Source organism: Talaromyces amestolkiae, assembly GCF_001896365.1.
Source record: "Talaromyces amestolkiae strain CIB chromosome Unknown scaffold19.1, whole genome shotgun sequence".
Classification (NCBI taxonomy): Eukaryota; Fungi; Ascomycota; class Eurotiomycetes; order Eurotiales; family Trichocomaceae; genus Talaromyces; species Talaromyces amestolkiae.
The window spans coordinates 531,485-547,716 of NW_024468055.1; the positions used below are offsets into that span (position 1 = coordinate 531,485).

Here is a 16,232-nt window from a genome sequence, read left to right on the forward strand (position 1 = left end):
TCTATATACTGATCAGAGTAAATATTTACATCGATTCAAATAGAGAAGTTAGATGTATTTGAGAAGAAAGAAAGATAGGGAATTTAATCCAGAAACGAATGCGATTCTCAAAATCAGCAGGCAGATAGGTCATGCTCAAACGACTTGGACTACCTAGGTGATCCGGACCTGTAAAGAAAATATGGTATCTCAACACTAAACAGTATATTTCATAAATCAAAACAAAAGTAAAAGGAAAGAAGGAATGGACTCCATCTCTCCAACGCACAACTCCAACAAACCAGGCTAAAGAAGGACAGGGAAGGGTTACGCAGACTCGATAACAATATCCTGCGACTTCTGATATCTATGTCCCGCACTTCCCCTAACCCCAAGACCACCCTCACCACCACTCCGACTCCCACTCTCTCCATCGATATTCGCGGTAGTCGTCGGAGAAGTAACATCGATCAAAACAGCTCCCTTCTTATGCGCTTTGAGTTCACCATACCGCTCATTCTCATTATGGAAGAAAACATGCGGATTTGCGCCTAGTGGCACGAGGGTTTGTTTCGGGATTATGCGTCGACTTACGGAGACGGAGCGCGCGATTGAGATTTCGATGGTTTGCGGGATTAGAGGGGAGGGGGACTGGGACGATGAGGTGGTGAAGGATGTGTCGCCGGTGGTGCTGGGGAGGAGGAGGGAGTCTGTTGAAGGGGAGGGGTGGAGGAGTGGGGTTTCTCCTGTTGTTCTTGTTGATGTTGAAGCCTGAGTATGGGGGGAAGGTTTTTTGGTGATGTTTAGGGGTAGAGGCATTGTTTGGGAGCGCATGAGTTGTGGTTGCGGTGCTGGTGCTGGTGCTGGTGCACCTCGGATGGGGGAAGGGTGGTTTTCGTTGACTGACAGAAGGGGGTTGTGGTCTTCTTGGTGTCGGAGTTTGAGTTTTGCTCTATCTGCGTAGGCAGGTAAGGAAGTTTTTCGTGGTGGTAGGACAGCGATTGATGGTTTTATTGCAGGCTTCACTTTCTGGACAATGTGATCATGCGGTATCAAAGGCGTGGTCATCGTTGGCGTTGAAGTTGGTTTTGGAGATGCTTCGACGTCCGTAGAATGTCGAACACCTTCCGGAGAACCAGAAGCCGCTTTTTTAGAATTGATCATCTCCCAGACCGGCTCATTCTTGGGATTGATATAATCTCTAGTAGAAACGGGTGCATTGAACGGTATAGGCGACGGTTCCGCAGAAGAGTAACCTGCAGACGAGAACCCGGACGAAGTACCAGTTGACAGGGCCGGAGTGAGATCCGGGATTGCCAAGTGATCGCCGTGATTACTGGTCTTCATTGCCCTTGGATAAGTATTTGATCTGATAGGGCTTCGTGGAGCGAACTCGCTAGCAGTTGGAGTGGGTTTGTCGGCGCCATTAATGATGATCTTGTTTTGTGGAACGCCAGGAAACAATGTGAATGTTGATGAACGGTTTGTCGATGGTGATGTTGCGCGTCGTTGCGGTCTGTGTGGTTCATAGAGACCAGCCTACTTCTCGTCAACATTAATACCTGAAAAGAAAGATCTGTCACTCACCTCCATGCCATCCACATGAAGCTGGTTCAACGCTTTGCTCCGTCGAGCCAGCAAGTTCGACGATGGCTTCTCTCCTAGCACACTACGAAACATCACACTGTAACGCTCCATCTGCACCGTCGGGATATTAACCGCCAACAAAGAATCACCCGGCGTCTGTGTCTTCTGTTGACCATCCCAGCGACCATCATTAAATCTTGGCGACACTGTGACGATAGGTTGCTTATAGTCTGGGTTCTGGATCACCGGCACAGTCTCCTCTTGCGACTTATTGATATCAAGCTGGTAAAATCCTTCACGGGTGCGCTTCCCGTCGTTCTGACGTCCTTTTAGCATTCCCCCGAGTTTCTTCCATTTACTCGGTTTCCGGCGCAAGGATTCCGTGTTGTTGGCAGTTATTGTTGTTGTCGACGGATCCTGTCGCTCTGAAGAAGGGCTGGACCATTCGATAGGATGATATTGAGGAGGCGGTACCATACTCGGACTCCCCAACGCAATCCCGATTGCATGGGATTCCATTCCGCCATTCATGCCAACCGCTTCATCTCCCGTCAAAGGACCCTCGGGAGGCTGCGTAACTGTAAAGTCGAATGCTTGGATAACATTTTTCTGATGTTTCTGTCTCAAGCCTCGCCCATTTGACGTTGCCGTTCCTGTCTGTTTATCGGGCTTCGCCGTATATGATCTTGGATGTGTCGGCTCCGACTTCCCCAACGATTGAAGATCATCGCGAGGCGCTGCATCCGAGAATGTAAGGACTGGTTGCGATATCCCCCCATTTGTGGTGTTTGCGCGAGATCTGCCAAAGATACCCATTTCGGTCCGAATCTCCTCTTGCAAAGTTTACGGTAGGTAAAATGACTCGTTCAAGTATATATTTTTTTAATTATAATAAAGGAGTGGACGGCTTTCCAGAAAGCCAGAAGAGAGAAAGGAGAGGACGGGGTAACCCTAAGACACTTTCTGCACCAGTGCAGGATGTTTGAAAATATGAAGAAAATAATGTTTGACCAACGACTCGCTCCAGCCGAGCGAAGCGGACATAGTCAGCCTTTAATTGATTCTGGACTCAACGTGACACAGATCTAAATTTTTTAATTCAATGATGCGACAGACCAGATCAACCGTGATGATTGGCCCATTTTGGCAGGGATGAGGAGGCGGAATACAAATTGAATGGGTCTTTGGCTTTGATGGTCTAGGTTTTAGGCTTCATGTACTATGTATTCTTCCGTTAGACGAATAAGCATTTGGTATGGGAGATTTGATGGGTTGCCCCCGTATGGTTGAGGATTAATTAAAACACGGAGACGCTTTGCTGACTGGTGAATACCCTTAATTGGCGTCGGGCCAATCGCAGTGCAGAGCGGCCAACGACTCTCAAGCCTCTCTTTTGCGTTGCCGCATCGGAAGACTCGTTGGTTGACTGGTATTCTGACTTGTGAATTTGACAGCTGTAAATTGTTCTTGGTGGACCGCAATCAAAGAGGAACGGCGGGGKGGCGCCTTTGATGTGCTGGTCCCGTGTACGGCTTCCGCGACTTCAGCTGATGTTGTCCTGATGGTTGTAGCTGACGCAGCCTGACTATTGCAAACAGGACTTAGTATACGAAACACAGAAAAAGAGACAAATGCAGAGTAACTACGGATCCTGGTAGTCAATCGGACATTTTGCAGATTCGGTAGAATGCTCGTTAGAAATTCGAGATGGCATCGTGGGAGGCTAAACACTAGTGAAACACGGTGGCGTGTCTGCAATACTTTTCATGCATCGACCCTGGACTCCAGACGTCATTGTAATCACGGCATCAAAGACGGAATATTCACCGTCTTTCAGAGATAATTGGTGTGAGTTTGTTCCACAGGTAAGAGTTTGAAGAGTCCAGAATCTCGCAATCGCTGCTGATCAAACGGTTATCCTTATGCCCCACCTCAAATTGATGCCTTAGGCATCAATTTATGTCTTGCTTGTCAAGCACTCCAAGACACTAAAAAAGCAGTGCAGAAGAGCGAAATGGTGGTAGAATCGGCCAAATCCTATAGTACATCAGACCATGCGATCTAACACATGTTCATCATATCTAGGCTTTGCCCTCTGATTTCTTCTATTGTCAGAATGAGATTATTATTTCATAGAGCTCACAATGACACTTGTGTCAAGTCGAGGAGGCTCTACAAGTTACCGCAGGAAGCTAAAACAGGTGACGCCAAAGTATACAGAAAAAGCCAACATTCATGTCGTAGAAGTGTATTAAATAATATCGGATTTCTGGATACCTACATATCACCGGAGGAGAGAACTTTCCAAATTTTAGCTTCTTACTGCGGAAAATAAACGCTTTCCGAATAGCAAAGGTCGCAGTTTCACGCAGTCTTTCAGGATGGCTGCCTATATTAGTGTGAACACCAATGTTGATAGATTGTCTGAAAGTGTCTACATCAATCAATGACTGCTGGCAGAATCGAGTATATTGGCACACGATGCTGGAACCTCTTACCCTAAGGGTTATTTGAATATAAACTTCGGTATCTCTCGGTTTGCCGGAGTCGGTGAATAACGGTGTCAGGCACAGAGTCCCTCACATCATTTCGTTAGCGACCCGACCTAGTACAAGGTATTCACGTTGGGGACCCATCGTGTGATGTGTCAAATGGATAATCAATCTAGTGTGTCCATATGAGGGGCAATCGATGTATTGCAGACGCCGTGAGCTGTTAGAAACTAAAGTTTTTGGCTTCGGGTTGAGTAGGGGATGAGTCAAGGCTATCGCATTAATCGTATGAAATCCTTGTAGATGTGTTGCATCATGGCTATAACAGTCTGTAGATATTCCGATTTAGAATAATACGTGGATAGTATTATATATGAAGAGTTGTTGTGGTGACGACACCGACGCCAAACCCAAAAAAGGCGGGGCACAAACCCCCACTCCACGTGACTGCGTGTCTAAATCAACAACTTTCGTCTATTCAACAAAACAAACGTTCATCTCTATTATTTCTGTAATCTTTTTTTACCTTTTTTGAAGCTCCTCTACAGTGGCCTTGTCCTTAGGTTATCTCCTTGACGAATAGTACCCCAAGTCCCTCGGACCAATTCTATCCGCCTTCCGCTTGATCTCCGTATCGGTGGTTGCTTGGCTAAACAGCTTCGTCTATTTGTTCGCCTGATAATCACACGCACATCTGTCAAGATGTCTTGGGACGGTAAGCATGACTATTAACTTTCCGATACGGACCACGTTTTTCTCTGAAGTTTAAGGTTGTACATACTAATATGCAATTGTCATAGGTTACCTCAGCCAACAGTACGTTCTACGAAGTCGTGTCATTGATATCATTTCCTGACGAACAATAGCATTGTTGGATCCGGTCTAGTTGACCAAGCTATTCTCATTGACCAAACCGGTCAATCAGTATGGGGAAAGGCATCTGATGTCGAGGTACATAGACATAAAAAGTCAGATGCTATTTAGCAGGAACCGCATCGCTAATTCGCATCCGTCTATAGCTCACTCCCGAAGAGATGAACAAGATTGCTGTCGCATTTAACGACCCCACCTCGGCCCAAACAAGCGGAATTACTGTCGGAGGAAAGAAATACTTCTTCGGTTGGATCGATGAGCCCGCTGATAAGATTCCCGTTCTCTTCTGTGCTCAGGTATGCTTGGATGATATTGAACCCAAATATTTCGGTCCAGGACGGGTTTATAGCTAATATGAATCTTCGACAACAACAGGGAAAGGAGGGTATTATTGCTGCCAAGTGCACCAGCTCCATTCTCGTTTCGCATTTCAACGAAACAGTTCCTGCCAACAAGGCCGTAACCTTGGTCACACAGCAAGCCAAATACCTCATCGATAATAACCTTTAAACTAGGCCGTCTTATGTTCGCGAGTAATCGTTGAGGAAAAGGAAAGATGATGCATTTTATGACGGAGAATTTCGACTTTTCTTTTCGGACAATCAGTGAAGAATACCTGTTATGTTTCTACGTCCGAGATATCGCGGTTGTCGTATTTGAATACCGATTCTTTCATTCGCATGGTCACTATAGTTTGACTGGATATAAACAAAAAGAGTGACGCAAAAACACCCAATAGACAGAAATGCAAACTGAGAATAACTGTCTTGCTGACCTAGTCTTTGTCGAATGTGCCTTGCGTTTTAGCGTTTCAGTTTTATGCAAACTATTTGACCCAATCATTTCCCTGTGTAATTCTGAAACATACAGTAAAGACTGAAGTTGATTTGCTGATGTCGTTACGCGCGGCGCAGCACCTGCAGGGAAGCGAAACGCTGCTAATGTAGCCTCGGCGGCTACTGGGCCTCATTCGTCCAGCACAACCAACTACAGCCTTGTTCATCGAACACCAGCAGGGATCAAAATAGACGACAAGCTTAGCGAAACATTTATATAACAAAGTCGTCTTCTAGAATGATGGAATTCCCTCAGATGTCATGCCAATGGCTTTCCAGCCATAAGGACTCAAGAAATGGATCCCCTGAGCGTCACCGCAAGCGTGATTGCGGTCATTCAGATCACAAGTGTAATCAGCACTCACTGCATGAACTACGTAAAATCAGCACGGAACACAAAAAGTCTGATTCTAAGGCTGGTCCAAGAACTAGGCGGACTGCAAATAGTACTCAGGACGCTCGAAGAGCTAACACAGCGCGGCACTCATGTACTCCAAAACGGAGAAGATAGCGATGCAGAAGAAAAGTCTTATTTACTGCCGACTCTGCACAAGTTATGTCAACTGGAGTATGTCTTTGAAGAATGTCTCCGGAAATTGGAGCAGTTGGAGCGGGATATTATGCCCACGAGTCAGGCGAATTTGACGAAGAAGGAATCGTTCTTGCGGGCTTTGCATTGGCCACTTAAGGAGGCCTATATGAGGAATATCATGGATGATATAAACCATTATATTTCTCTGTTTAGCTTGGCATTGACCTTGGATGAGACGTATGAAAAGCCCTTTCGTGGGAAAAGTTGATATTGCTGATAACATCGATTAGTGATAATATTCTCGAGATTCGCGAAAAAACCTTTGAGACTCATTCAATGGTAAAGTATCTTCACTCACAGAAAGATGAAGAGATACGCCGTCAGTACACAAAATTAAATTCTGATTTTCGTCTGACTGATTCACGGCGCAGGCGAACATGGAGAGAAAATCGTCAAATGGCTTTCAGCCCCGAATGCTTCGTTTGATCATACACATGCATTGCGGATGAAGACAGAGAATACAGGCTCTTGGCTAATTGACAACTATAGATATCAAGAATGGAAGCGAACCGCAGGCTCGTCATTTTGGATGTATGGAATTGCTGGGTGTGGTAAAACCATCTTGTCCTCAACGGTCATCGAAGACCTTTCAAAGTATAGCAGTCAAGACATGAGTATTGCTGTAGCTTACTTCTACTTCAAAGGCGACGATAATGACAAGAAGTCATCATCTGGGATGTTGCGGGCTTTACTGAAACAGCTCTTTGACCGTGGCAAACGCACATCAAATGTCTTTGAACAATTGATAGAGGATGGGGACCAGCAAGCATCACCCGAGCAGCTTCTGTCTACCCTAAGAGATCTCATTTCTGAGTTTCGTGACGTTTACATCGTTTTAGACGCCTTGGATGAATGCCAGGATCTGCAAGACCTCTTTGATATCTTGGAGGAGTTCGAAAAATGGACGGTTCAAATGCATCTCATCTTCACAAGCCGTGAACTGATGAATATAAAAGACTTTTTTGAAAGCATGAATATGGACAAAATTTCGATGAGACTATCCGCCGAAGTCGTCAAGCAAGATATCCGAATTTATATTCGAGACCGGCTGCGTACGGACAGGGACCTAAAAAGGTGGCGCAATCACCCTAATGTGCAAGAGGAAATTGAACAACCTTTGATAGAGAAATCTGATGGAATGTAGGTATTGGTACTCATTGTCTGGAAAAGGTTGTACTAATATTGATTTTTACAGGTTTCTATGGGTTAGATATCAGCTCACATCACTAGTGAGATGCCGCAATCCCCCAGGGCTGCGACAAGCCCTCGAAACCATGCCCAAGGGCCTCAACAACACATATGCTCAGATATTGAGCCGAATATCGGACGATGACTTTGAATTTGCGATACGAATACTCAGCTGGTTACTCTTCAGTCTTCGTCCGTTGTCAATTGAAGAGTTGGCTGAACTTGTTGCCTTGGATCTCAAAGCAGAATCATTCCATGATATTGAGCGTTATTGGGAGACAGCCGAGGTTTTGAATATATGTCCGAATCTCCTTACGACTATTGAGGAGTACGATCATGAAAATGGTTCCGAGCCCAGGGTGTTAGTCCGATTGGCACATATTTCTATTCGAGAGTATCTCCTGTCAAGTGATATACTGACTGGGAATGCGGCAATGTTTGGGATCAGAGAGCCCAATGCCCATGCATTGATCACGAACTGCTGTCTTATGTACATGCCTTTGATTAAAGATGATGCCGTTTCAGCTGCAGGAGAAAGCCTTCCATTAGCTATCTATGCTGTGGAGAATTGGCTGTATCACTACGAGAAAGTACCTGAGGGAATGGCTAAAATTCACGAACTAGCACTGGACTTTTTTGTGCACAAGAAAGAGGTATATTCTAGATGGGTTACCCATATATCAGGATCTTTATCAATATCCAAGCTGCCGATAATTCATTCCGATCTCGTCGGTCCTGGCTCAATACTACCATCGCCTCTAGAAGTGGTTTGTCATAATGCACTCTTGACTGTGCTTAAGCTGATGCTCGAGAACAAGGAGGTTGATATCAAGAATGAGCAGGTCTTGAAAGACGCACTACGTGCTGCCTATTTGCCAACAGTCCTCCCTAAGGATAAAGCCGGAACTACTAAACTATTACTACAGTTTGGGGCTGATTTCACTGGCGATGGGAAATTTGCTACAGTCCTAAACGCAGCTAGCTACTTTGGTCTTGATGATTTTGTGCAGAACGAATTATATGAAGACGTTGATGTCAATGCTAGAGGTGGCTATTATGAGACTGCACTTCAAGCAGCTGTAGCCGGAAGACATGATCGTCACTTCTTCGAGATGTCACGCCACTTTTGGCCGACTCGTTGGTCTCGACCGGGATACATTCTTGAGCAGAAGACCCCTACAACAGTACAGATTCTTCTTAAGCACGGCGCTGATCCTAATATCTGCGGTGGTGAAGTCGGGTCAAGTTTATTGGCATCATGCTACAACGGCGATCTTCCATGCGTGAAACTTTTACTCGCTCAAGGGGCAGACCCTACCTATGGAGTCAATGGGAATGATGATTGGAAAAAGAGCTGTCTTGCCGCAGCATGCAGATCCGCAGATATCCGTATCGTCAAGCTCCTGATGGACTACGGAGCTCGTGCCGACAGTTCAATGGCACTGTGTTCTGCAGTGCGATCTAAGGACATTGAAATCATACGCCATCTCCTCGAAAATGGCGCCAACCCAAACTCCGAACGATATCAAGATGAGACACCTTTACAAATTGCATGTTCCAACGAGCAGCCCAAAGTTGTGGAATTACTGCTTCAATACGGTGCAAGTATTAGTTCCGGCGGCGGCCGGTTCGGGTTTCCTTTGCAGCTGACAGCTGCAACTTTTGGATCGGTCGAGACTTTGAAAGTCCTTGTTGCCAACGGTGCGAATGTGAATCAAAGAGGAGGTGCGTTTGGGACCTCGCTGCATACCGCCGCGCATTTTGGAGATGTCGAGATGGTAGATTATCTCATCTCACAGGGCGCGGATATTCATGCCGAAGGCGTAATGTTCAAATCTGCATTACGCCATGCACTTGGGAATGCATATACAGATATTTTTGTGTTACTGCTCAAAAAGGGTGCAGATATGCAGACGCCAGGCGGAAGATATGGAGAGACATTACGACAGATACTAGCTGCTGTGCCGGAGAATAAGTCTGAGATATGGTTCAAAACGTTTGAGAGTGCAAATCCACAGTTTCCCTCAGAGTATTTGTGTGCTGTGGTGAAGAAGGGAGATTCGTGGCAGGATATAGATAATATTGTCGTTGATGATAGGGGGAATGTTACGGGAACAGAAGCTTCGAAATGGGACTGCGTACTAACGCATAAGTCGGATTGAGCTGACAAAGGGCGAGTGCTTTTTTCGTCCAGCATAATTCTTCGACTTATGACACTATGATCATTTATGGATACATTTCACGTCCGTCGCGAGAATTGTCGAATAAACTCATTTTTTCAAGATTTCTAATGGCACCTGGGCAGGGACGAGTAAGGGTTAGGTAGATGCGTTAAAGTTTTTATCACTCATCTAGCACTCTATCAGGCCTGTCTGGCTCCATGTTCGACCAATGCCAGGTCCTATATTGCACTATGGAAAGAGCGCATCTATGGACATGCGAAAGGTTGCACTTGGACTGAATAATTCTAGACAAGTTTTGCCTTGCGAGTTAGCCAAATTGGTCAATGCACCCGCTTTCACGAGTAACTGGAAGACCCCCAGGATTTCCAGCGAACTCATGACATGCCTTCTGTACATAGCCAAATGATGAAGGGCTGTGTTTTGTTCCAAATCAATCGCATTGACGTCTGCTCCTTCCTTTATAAGAAGCTCGAAAATTTCCTGGTGATCTTTTTCAGGTATATTTCGTTCCGACATAGCAAGTCGAATTAGAGGGGTGTGCCCTGCTTCATTTCTAGCTTCCAGATCCGCCCCGGCTCGAATGAGCATAGTGATACCTGTCGGAGGAGAAAATAATACTGCCCAATGCACTAGCAGAGGAGGTGATAATCAATATTAATATCATCACCGCTATCATATATGGAAAAAGTTCAAACAAGATTTAAGTAAACTTACACGGTGTGTCCCCTTTGTATATCTTACCTGGTACGACTCGAGAAGTACGAACATGAGGATCAGCCCCAAATTCCAGTAGAGCTTCAAGCTTTGCCGTAGATTTTCTTCCTAAGCATGCTCCAAAAAGCGATGACTCGCCATTCAGATTCACATCATTCACGTTCACTATCTGCCTTGCCAAAAGATCACGCACAAAGTGGGCAGGCGCGAAATGTAAAACTCCGCTAATCGATATATCTGACTGGCTAAGATGGGGACGTAGAAGCTCAATCATATCCATAGAAGAGGCTTGACCAAAGGCGCCAGGAGTGACCTGGGCCCCTAAATCAATAAGCAGTCTACATGCATCAATCTGCTTATACATAACAGCATGGTATAACACAGTGTCAGTCTCGTAGGTCGGGGCGACGTAATTGCAGTCGGCTCCATTACCTACTAAATACTGGATAAGTGTGAGATCCCCAATTTCAGCCGCTTGATGGAGCTTTGTAAGAGTTAATTAGAACCAGTATATTTGATTATGAAAATAGAGCCCTAAAGAGCTAGACTTACTATCGTGCCCCCCATTTCCATGAGCCATGAATGAATATTATAACTCCCTTGGCTGAGCACCAGCTCGATGATCTTATACTCCTTATCGGAAATGCTTCTTTTATTCCACAGCACAAAATTTAAAAGCGGCCCTCCCATTTGACCGCGGGTGTTCACATCAGCTCCGTTTTGCAGGAGTTCCTTGACGATAGCAATATGCCCTTGATAGGCGGCAAGGTGTAGGGCAGTCATTGGTCCTACTGGCGAGTAATTCCTCCGGTCGACTTCGGCACCATGAGATATAAGCAATTGGACAAGTTCGAGATGACCGTATTCAGCGGCTTGGTGTAGGGCCGTGTCACCTTCCCAGTCTGCCCACTTCGGGCACGCATTAACATTAATTTCTCCGGTAGCTAGAGCCTCCTGCATCGCTTGCATGTCTCCCGACACGGACGCATTAAAAAACTTTCTGTAGCTGAGTGTGTCGGGTGCCCATATTGGTGGTGCCCATGTTTCACGGTGCTCTTCCATCGGTGCGAACTCAGGTGAATTGGTGGGATTTTGCGTTTGTTCAGCGAAACCAGATTATGAAGCTGGGATTTATTGATGATTAGAAAACAATTTCTTTCTTACGTGGTTGAGTTAAGCCGTTCTACTGATTAAATACAGCAACGAGTGTTTCTTTTCGTGGCTGCGCACTTGGCGTGTCTAGTCCAAAGCCTCAAGAATAATTATGACCAGTAGTATATAGCTAGTATTGTTATCTCAGAGCCTCATTACAACCAGAAAGCTAGTATGGGCACTAGTCAGACTAGCCCCACATTTACAGGTAGTCTTGGTTCGAAGATAAGACAAGTGTGGATTTCGCAATTACTGGTGAGATGCATACTACGAGTACATGAGCACATTTCGGGTGCTCTCATCCAGTCATATTGTGATACTAGCCGCAGCCAGAGCAGCTACGCTCATAAGCTGAGCGATGATCCACGCTAATAGTGAAATCAAATAGCCAAGTGCCAAGTGAAGCCGGTGAACAATAAGCAAGGAAGAGTGTCATTTCTCCGATGGTTGATTGCTTTCAAAATGGGTGCCTTTATCCTTTGTCTATAAAATAAGCTCAAAGTTATAGAAACCCCCCTTTGTCAAACGGCATTACATCAGACATGTGGGTAAACAAGTTTCAGCTCAGAGTACAATTTCTATATTTTATTATAACTACTGCACTAGGTGAAAGACAGGATGCACGCTCTACAATCTCCAACGAGGTGGGAAATGACAACATTCTACATGATGCCAATGGTCAGAAGCCAATGCGAGAAGAGGCTCATCTGAATGACTGGAGGCTCCCTCAGCTCGATAAAGGAGTTGCAGTTTTGGATGTAACAGTACGTACGCCTCGCAGCACTGACGAGTAGATGTCTAGGCGTACGCATCGAGACGCAGAAATCTAACTATATTTCTAGAATAACCTGACCAAAGAACTCGGATACTTCATTCAAGTGGGCTTCGGCACTCCGGCTCAACGACGTCACGTACTTTTGGACACGTCGTCCCTAAGTACTTATATACTTTCTGTTGACTGCGATTCGTGTGCTGCTGCTGAAGACAATGAGAAGGGGTATAATTCAAGCATGTCATCCACTCACAAGGACAATGGGACGTTGGTGGACTTAGACTATCGGTTCTTACAGTCTTCTGGTCGTGCCTCACAGGATTCAATGAATCTCGGACAGTTTGAGATTCAAGACCAGTGGTTCCAGGAATCACTACGTTCGCAATGGAAAGGGGTCTCGTACGACGATGTATGGATCATTTATGGCATTCTGGGACTGGGGAACCCGCATGCTGGCGGCGCAGCCAAGGGCTTCAGGTCTCCACTGAAGAATGCCGCCATCCAAGGCCATCTAAAGACCAATATCTATGGATTGAAGCTTGCTAACCCGGGGCAACTGATGATTGGAGATGTTAACCAACAATTGTTCCATGGTCCTATCATCTGGTTCCCTCTTGAAAACACCACGACCAAAGTTATCCTACCAGAGGCCTGGCAGACACACTCGGACTCAGGAGGAGTGAAGTTCGAGTTGCCAAGTGGGGAGTATCGTGAATGGCCACTGGATAACCATACGGTTCTATTCACTACTGCTTGGCCTTATATCTACCTCGATTCGTACACTGGGTCATATTTAATGGAAGCTCTTGGCTTTGATTTCGACCAATTCATGCTGCCACCGAATGTGCCTTGTGCGGAACGAATATATATGCCTGACGTATCTCTCACAATCGCCGGGCATACCTTTATCCTTTCACCTTACGATTACACAATTGAGTGGAAGTGGCCTGGCTACCCGATGACATGTGTCTCAGCTTTCTCCCTCTTTGATCCGGAAGAGGACGACGATCCTAAGCAGATCATCCTTGGTTCCGCATTCTTGAGAAAATATTACAGCATGTATGATTACGATGCAAAGGCTGTCGGCTGTAAGTCTCACTGCTCTTCTATAACAACCTTAGTGGATAGTTAATGACTTCCCCTTAGTCGCGGCTCTAGTATAACTTTAATTGCGTGGAATTGGGTGATTGCACTAAATCCTAACCCACACTGGCCATTGGAATTGCAGCCATACCCGCGAAAACCATCAGTCAATTCAATCTACTAATCTGGATACTACTAGGGTTTCATTAATCTTCCTCATGCCTCTTGGAAGACCTTCATTGTTTGCTGTTTGTCCATGCGACATGTTTCATATCTCTGCATGTCCTAACTACTCTTAAAACCTGTGATCTATATTTACATTCAGTCAGTTTAAGACCTCACTACCATTTAGGGCTCATGAGAGTGTGTGACCACGTCTCGCCTCCCTTACCCAGATTTTATATGTACTACTTTAATTCAAATACTAGGCTACGTTGTTCTCTTGCTGGATCTGATCACAATGAATGTTATTCCTTGTTTGAGGATAGGGTGTTCCCGTTCGGCGAACACCGGTAGTAAAAGGTGGTTTCTAGATCAAGTAGGGCAAGAATTGGGATCAGGAAACACAGTGCAATTTTAAGGGAGAACCTGACAGCCGCTTTCAAGATGGTGCAAGAAGGACGAAGGACACGGGAAGTTTTTCCGGGCATGTTAGATCAATGCATTTCAACACTACAAGCCATTACAGCACCAATAAGTCAGTGAACTTTTTCAGTTGCTGGAAGCCTCTTAAGAATCGTACGATCTAACATTTGAGCATCCTGGGATGCCAAAACCCAAGTCCTGTCTCGACCGAACTTCCAGTCTCGATTTACCTAAACAAGTTCTCGCATCATTGGCCTAAATTGTAGATTTAATGGAGTCTGGACTGTCATTTATGTATCAAGTCACTGTGAGCTTGTAAATATCTGGGTAAGTCTTCTTTCCTGAGAAAGAGGATGGGTAATTGCGTTTATTCTCGCTTTATAGTCTCAGTAAACATTAATCAATTGATTATATGTTTTAGAGCGAGTGATACATCAAATGCTTGGTCAAACTCTGGTCTGCTCCCGTCTGCTCCCGTCTGTTGCGTATGTTGAAGGTAGTTATACAGCGACAACTGTGCTAGATCTAAATAGTGATCGAGAACGATGCGCGATACTCCAAATCGAAACTGAAAGACTTTGCGGAACCTGAAACCTGACCAAGCAAAAAGTCATATAGCACGAGGCTGCTGGATAGCCCCCCTTCCTGGGAAATCTACTTTGTAATGTAATAGTCAAGTGACTACCGTGATTGCTGTAAGCTATATTGGTGACGGGAGGATGGGCTCTGGACCGGTTATTGAAGTTTGTCCGAAAGTACATTACAATATCATTAAGTATATATATAGAGAAGTTTTTGTCCTATTACATATCAATAAACATATCATCCTGTCGAATTCATCACAACAGAATACCATCCCACACCAATCACAAGAAACGAATCAAACCAGCCTCTATTTGTTTATACATCCCAAAGGATAAAAAAAACTGCCAAGTCAACCAAGTATACATATGGTGCCCGTTCAAACAGGTAACTCAGCATTCCTCCTCTGCCCCGCCAAAGTATTCAAAGCCTGTTGGATATACGGTCCAATGACAGGGACACCACCCACGAACTGACCGATTGTCACTAAGAAGTCACCGAATAGGATCAGAATGCCGTATAATTCGACACAAAAACCGATCAATGGCCATCGGAAGAGGATAAGCAGAATACCGCCTGCGAATGCGGCAGTGCCTCTGAGTTTTGCGGGACGGGAGAAGAAGGCGATTGTTTTTTGGATACCGATTATGAGGGTAAGGCCGATTAGGAAGAGGATCTAGATAGTTGAAAGCGTGGACGGTTAGATTTGTCTTGAGCTGGAGGAGCAGGTAACAGGGTGGTCGTTAGGGGACCGGGTTAGCACTGACATTTCCCATAGCAAGCCTGGATGCGAAATCTTGTTAGTAAAACGCCATTCAACAATTTTTGCTTGTGTATAGAGGGCATACATAGATCGATCAAAGAACATTAATACACCTCCGAAGAGAAATAAGCCGCCTATATCCATCAATTAGTGTCCATCCTTTCGATGTTCTTTCGCCGTATGTAGCATATTCGAAACGTACCGCCAGTGCAGAAGATTGCACCAATCTCTATTTTTTGACATGATTATTAGCCTCCAATCGCAAATTAAAGCGCAGCCTTGGATCGGAGCAACTCACTCTGCGTCTCTGAAAGCCACATGGTAGGCATTTTGATGATAGACTACAGCTCTTGCCTCAGGGTATATTCCTGGAGCTCTTCGACGGCTAGACGGCGCGATTGCAATTTTAGAGTAAGAAGAATGTCGAATTCTGATTCTTTGAAGCGCAACGATTCCGAACGATTCAAGTTAATGTTGCAGCCTTTGTTTGTTTGTTCGACCGTCGCGCGCAAAACACCGTGTCCTTTATTGGGGCGACTAAACGATCGAGCGGTGTGCTGTAAGGAAAGCGGATAAATACGAGGTGTGCAAAGAAAATTCGTCAACTCGTCCAATGGCGAAAGCAATTCCGGTCAATCGAAGGGTGTTCGTGAAGTTGTGTACTTATTTTTCGAAAGGAGTATGAGGTCCCCCTTTTCTGCCACGATTTTCAAAAGCGGAAGGAACACACGCCGCATCGCGCCTAACTGTTTGCGGTTGGCGGTCAGACTTAGGGCTTAGATCTCTTCTAACCTTGTTAAGCATAGCGTAATACCGCTTTAATGCTTGGAATGCGGCTCTGTTCATCTCAT

The 16,232-nt window shown here is 45.3% G+C and overlaps 5 protein-coding genes across 5 annotated transcripts; 3 read left to right on the forward strand and 2 right to left on the reverse strand.

The window, feature by feature from the left end:
- Positions 1 to 306: 306 nt before the first annotated feature.
- On the reverse strand, positions 307 to 2,382 carry BHQ10_008498 (uncharacterized protein; the record flags this gene model as incomplete). The annotated part of the gene is made up of 2 exons (XM_040881309.1): positions 307 to 1,518; positions 1,567 to 2,382. The coding sequence occupies 2 exons, from the start codon at positions 2,380 to 2,382 to the stop codon at positions 307 to 309; spliced, it is 2,028 nt and encodes a 675-aa protein (XP_040737000.1).
- Positions 2,383 to 4,760: 2,378 nt separating this feature from the next.
- Positions 4,761 to 5,441, forward strand: BHQ10_008499 (uncharacterized protein; the record flags this gene model as incomplete). Its single annotated transcript, XM_040881310.1, has 5 exons — positions 4,761 to 4,773; positions 4,859 to 4,874; positions 4,925 to 5,009; positions 5,078 to 5,227; positions 5,307 to 5,441. The coding sequence occupies 5 exons, from the start codon at positions 4,761 to 4,763 to the stop codon at positions 5,439 to 5,441; spliced, it is 399 nt and encodes a 132-aa protein (XP_040737001.1).
- Positions 5,442 to 6,063: 622 nt separating this feature from the next.
- BHQ10_008500 (uncharacterized protein) lies at positions 6,064 to 9,709 on the forward strand (the record flags this gene model as incomplete). Its single annotated transcript, XM_040881313.1, has 5 exons — positions 6,064 to 6,536; positions 6,590 to 6,678; positions 6,731 to 7,499; positions 7,555 to 8,200; positions 8,348 to 9,709. 5 exons carry the CDS (start codon positions 6,064 to 6,066, stop codon positions 9,707 to 9,709), a joined length of 3,339 nt encoding a protein of 1,112 aa, XP_040737002.1.
- Positions 9,710 to 9,958: 249 nt separating this feature from the next.
- Positions 9,959 to 11,506, reverse strand: BHQ10_008501 (uncharacterized protein; the record flags this gene model as incomplete). Its single annotated transcript, XM_040881314.1, has 3 exons — positions 9,959 to 10,326; positions 10,445 to 10,928; positions 10,997 to 11,506. 3 exons carry the CDS (start codon positions 11,504 to 11,506, stop codon positions 9,959 to 9,961), a joined length of 1,362 nt encoding a protein of 453 aa, XP_040737003.1.
- A 632-nt stretch (positions 11,507 to 12,138) lies between these two features.
- Positions 12,139 to 13,531, forward strand: BHQ10_008502 (uncharacterized protein; the record flags this gene model as incomplete). The annotated part of the gene is made up of 3 exons (XM_040881315.1): positions 12,139 to 12,360; positions 12,439 to 13,456; positions 13,515 to 13,531. 3 exons carry the CDS (start codon positions 12,139 to 12,141, stop codon positions 13,529 to 13,531), a joined length of 1,257 nt encoding a protein of 418 aa, XP_040737004.1.
- Positions 13,532 to 16,232: the final 2,701 nt, after the last annotated feature.